The sequence below is a fragment of the Penaeus chinensis genome, chromosome 27, assembly GCF_019202785.1.
Source record: "Penaeus chinensis breed Huanghai No. 1 chromosome 27, ASM1920278v2, whole genome shotgun sequence".
In the NCBI taxonomy this organism is placed as follows: domain Eukaryota; kingdom Metazoa; phylum Arthropoda; class Malacostraca; order Decapoda; family Penaeidae; genus Penaeus; species Penaeus chinensis.
Window position 1 is genome coordinate 26,503,719 of NC_061845.1, and position 5,105 is coordinate 26,508,823.

General features: G+C 40.3%; 1 protein-coding gene across 1 annotated transcript in view; it reads left to right on the plus strand.

Moving 5' to 3' along the window:
• The first annotated feature begins 518 nt into the window (after positions 1–518).
• The window catches only part of LOC125039351 (probable chitinase 10), a 47,818-nt gene continuing 43,231 nt past the window's right edge, over positions 519–5,105 (plus strand). The window contains exon 1 of the mRNA XM_047633191.1: positions 519–585. Within this exon, the coding sequence (XP_047489147.1) occupies positions 583–585 (3 nt within the window). The 5' untranslated portion in view covers positions 519–582. The remainder of the gene's footprint in view (positions 586–5,105) is intronic.

A 5,105-nucleotide genomic window follows, 5' to 3' on the forward strand; every position in this document is an offset into this window, starting at 1 on the left:
TTTTTACCTTCTCTTTTCTTTATCTCATTTTCCTTTTGGCTGTTAAGATTGTGATATACTTCGACATGGAAATTACTCGACCGATAGCTAGGGCTTGTTTTGATAATTGGTTATTTGTAACCCTTTGCGAATTGGGGACAACTTGAGAGCCAAACAGCTGTTGAATATTTGAGAATTGTTTTTATGTGATTATCCAGTTGCGGTAACTATCATTTTCATTTTTTTATTCTCTGTTGCAAGGGCCGCCAACCAAGGATACGATATGACCCAATGAGATGCTGATAAAACCATGTCACTGAGGTCGATAAGAAATCAAACTACAGCGAACAACACCCACGCCACAACCCCCATATAAAACAATATCTAAAAAATAGACAGCATACTACATTTTCTTATCTCATCTCGAGGATGTTTTGCGTCGTAATGGGCAGCGTATGGAAAGACCATGTTGGCACGCCTGCAGGGACAACACGAGCCCAGCTAACTTTAAAACCCAAGAACCCTTTGGTGGTGGCGGTCAGAGCGGGGCGAGCCTCTGCCTGGTGAAGTACCCGAGGTGTGAGTGTGTCAGTGCGAGGCAGAATGGTGAGTACCCAGCTGGTAGGAGAGTCTTGGTAATTACTCCATCGACGCAACCGGTTGTCTAAGGGAGTGGTGACAGGTTGACAGGCAGATAAAAGTCTTCCTCGTGTGATATGTGAACCATCTACTTTGTATTTTATGTTGGGTTAAAAGGAGGGGGCTGTGCAGCAGATAAAATTACTGGTGTAATATAAAAAGACAGGGTGTGTACAGAAGGTTAGTGTATATTACCAGTGCTAGCTTTCTTAGCTTTGTAACATTTCATTTGGCTTTTGTTTATAAGAATGTTTGAGACGGAACACAATTTCTGTCTTTTCCCAGAAACAATACAAACCACCAGAACGTGTGTGACACGGCTGACGAGACGTGATATCAAGAGAGTATTATCAACTGTAAAATCAAATACTTAGAAGTGACCTCTCGATGTGATAACCTTGACCCTAACACCTTCATCTGATGACGCCACTCGAGACCCAGACGGGGGACTTTTTATTTTCGTTTCTTTTATTTATTTATCTATTTTCATTATTCATTTTTATTATCACGATGGCAAATAATTTTCCTTGATAATACTTGTAACAACACAAGTCTGCTTTGTGTGGTTTTGTGAACGGTAGATTCCCATGGTGTTGAAAGAATGTGTACATGGCCTAGCGTGGGAGCCGGTTAGTGCCTGCCCTGTGCGGGTGCCATGGCTTTGCAATAAGGGTCTCTGTTGCAAAGGTGCATGCAACAACAAAGGGAATGAAGGTAGGGCGTGGTAACGTAAAAATTAAAATAACCACCTTGGTATCTTTACAAATTCGCGGGCCTTTTCATAATTTAACATGTGAGAACACTACATTTGAAAAACACAGTTACAGACTCGTTTATCACTACGAGCGTACACACTTCTACCAGACTAACCACACCTATAACTATGACACAGATATTATAAATTTCTGACAGACGCCACAAGATCACATAAACAAATAAGACGACAAAAGAAGCCCAGCAGCGAGGGGGTACGAGCGCTCACACTTTCACTCGACTAAAATTACACAAAAAAACATCAGATATAACTACGACCCAGTAGGTGCAGACTCCAAACAAACACGACTAAAAACCATACACAAAAAAGTCGACATGAGAAGCGCACAAACCAAAAGCGAGGGACAACGAGCGCACACACTTTCACTAGACTAACCGCCAAGGGTCACTTCTGTCTGGTTGGAGCGCCAGGTAACTTGATGACAGTGACTCATTTATCCGAAATGATTAATATTCCGTCAAGTCCTGCGATAGTTCTCTACGGTGGATCTGATGTGATTACAAATCCGAAATTACTGATATTCCGTTAAGTTTATTTTCCGGAAATTATTCGACAGTTCTCTACCGTGTATCTGTGATGTGATTTACAAATCAGAAATTATCGAGTTGTACACAATTCCGAGGTAATTCGAAAATCCGAAACTATAAATACTCGTTGATGGCGATTTTATCGTAATCCTGCCTACCGAAACTATTCAATATCTCTCAATCGTGATTCGTGACTCATAAATCCGAAGCTTAATATCCCTCATACGTGAGTCCCCAGCTGAGAGACACGCGCGGGTCGAGACTAATGAGTGCGAAGATAATAAATGAGATAAAGTGGCTGGTAAAAGGGATTGGTGTTTCGTTGTTATTTCCTTTTCGGTTTTTTTCGTCTGGTTTTCATTATTGTTATTATTTTTATTATTATTATTATTATTATTATTATTATTTTTATTATCATCATTATCATAATAATTATTATTACTCTTACTGCTAATACTACTACTACTATTATCATCATCACCACCCCCCCACCACTACCACCACCACTACCACTACCACTACCACTACCGTCATCATAATCACCATCACCATCACCACCACCACCACTACCATCATCATCATCATCACCACCATCACTATCACGACCACTACCATCATTATCATCATCATCATTATCACCCTTTCCTTGTTCGCATACATCTCCCTATCTTCCTTTCGTCATTCACTTCATTTTACTCTCCCTGTTACTTAACTTTCGTATCCCCATGCCCTTCTTCTTCCTCTCTCCCTTTGTCTCGTTTTCTTTAACTCGAAATTCTTGCTTTGTGCAGCTCCAAGACTTTTTATTTTTTTTATTGGTATAGAACGTACCCTCTAAGACCTGCTCATGCGTGTACATTATCTTCTATCAGTTGCTTCCCTTGTCCTAAGCTAATACTTTCCTCTCGTTGAAGTGTTTGTCTTGGAATGTTTACGTCGCATGGAGTTAACCCACATGCTTCGCGGTTCTCACATGGACGTATGCAGTCGTACAAACGTTTACGCTCACGCACGCAAATATTTATGTAGGCACGCAAGCACGCTGACTCACTCACATTCACGCTCACACGCACTCATGCACACGCGCACGCACGCACACACACACACACACACACACACACACACACACACACACACACACACACACACACATACACACACACACACACACACACACACACACACACACACAGCGCGTGGGCAAACACAAAGACGTTTACTCAAAAACATTTACTGCATACACGTACACACACACACGTACACGCACACTTTAACAGAAGTACAAGGTTAGACAATCACATAGACGTAAAGAGATGGATTACACTGCAAATACAAAACGAAAAACAATGAAAAATCGAAATCGAAAAAGGAAATAAAACATCATACTTAACGAACACAGTGTCAGGGAGACTTGTGTGTTTTACGAACCCCGTGATCCGCAGACAGTGACACATATTAACATTTAGTATATTTACGCATGCAAATATGCCTTACTTGGAAGAGCTATGCAGTCTCCCTACTAATATATTTCGTCTTTAGATAAGGAAATACCTGGTCAAGCGAGGCCAAATCCAAATTGAAAGAATAGGAGGAATAACGTGCTATTTAACCCGACACTAGTAAGGTCGACAATTCAGTTAAAAAGCCCATAGAAAGCGCCTTATCCTCCCCCTCTGTCGTAGAGCCTTTGAGCTCGGGTAGCATGAGTCGCCATTTGTTTAGCAGTGAGCGAAGGTATCTCGTATGTCTGATATGGTAATGCATTCTTTGCATGAAAGATAAAGAGTGTTTCTGCATGACACGGCGGTAGGTGAGTCTGACAAGTGCATTGATAGAGACAGACGGAATGTAACATGCAGGCAGAAAAGGAATTGAGAATTGTCTTTGATGCATTGGCAACTGAGTCAACCGGACATAACCTAAGCTGAGACATAATGAACTACATTCATTCGTTATTTGTTTTAATAACTATAAAAAACAATCATCAATACTAATCACAAAATAAATTGGGAAAATTTTCAGTTAATGCCTGAATTCTGGAGGAAATCAAGGTCACGTGACCAGCGAAATTAAGGAACAGGAACCAGACCGAGTTGCTAATTGAAAAGACCCATGAGATAAAACACTAATCACACGATTATCAAAGATCTAAAGTTGCTGGTCATTGCACAGCGTCTCTTCAAGGTTCCGCCATTTAGGGACTTCAATGCCGACTAAATAACGATCCATAGATTTTTATACGTAGCTATTGATCTGAGTGGATACGGTTTTTATGATATTGGCGTTTCCGTTTTCTTTTTCGGCTTGTTGGTTCATGATGATGATATTTCTTATAAAAGGAGATGAATTTGAAATATACGTTTTACAACTTTACCAGCACATTTCAATTTTAAAAAGTATTAGTTTATTTTGTGTTAGATTTGATTGTAAAATGTCTTTCATGAAACTTGCCAGTGGTTTAATAACTGCGGATTATTATAATTGGATGCAATCTTCAATTATCAGTGAAGCGAGTAAAGATTACCTCTTAATTTCCATTTTGAATTAGCAAAATTAACATCCTTGCTTACATGCGTCTGGAGAAAAAAAAAAACGTATTAATTATATTTAGAGACATTAATATATGTGCATAACGTTTCATGTGTGTGTCGTCAGTAGTTCCTTGTCATAATTACAGCCTTTTTAACATCCGGGAGACGCCTGCGAGAGATCAGTCAGCTGTATTAGCATATAATTCTTTTGTTGGGGGGGGGGGGGCGCTGACAAGGCCAAGAGGCTTTTAATTCGTGTGACAATCAAACCCTGTCTCAAAAGATAATGGAGGCCCATTTACCAAACCCCTTTTTATTGAGCATATAAAAAAATACACGTCAATATCTCCCGTTTTCTATAAGCCTACTCCTACCCCATCCTCAATAAAAACAGAAGATATATTTCTCCTTAATCATATAACATAATGTAGATGCCATATATATATAAAACGTTTATTGTTTTATTCTTATTCGTCTTCAGAAATTAGAAATCACAAAGAGGAAGGAGTTACCACCATGAACTCGCTACGCTCGTAACCCCCCTCGGCGGGAACAGCAGGGGCAGGTGTACATGCCTGGCCTAACCTCACCCATGCCCGACCTTGCGTGCCCCATAACCGAGACAGCTACGCCTCGGGGAGTTATATCTTCTCT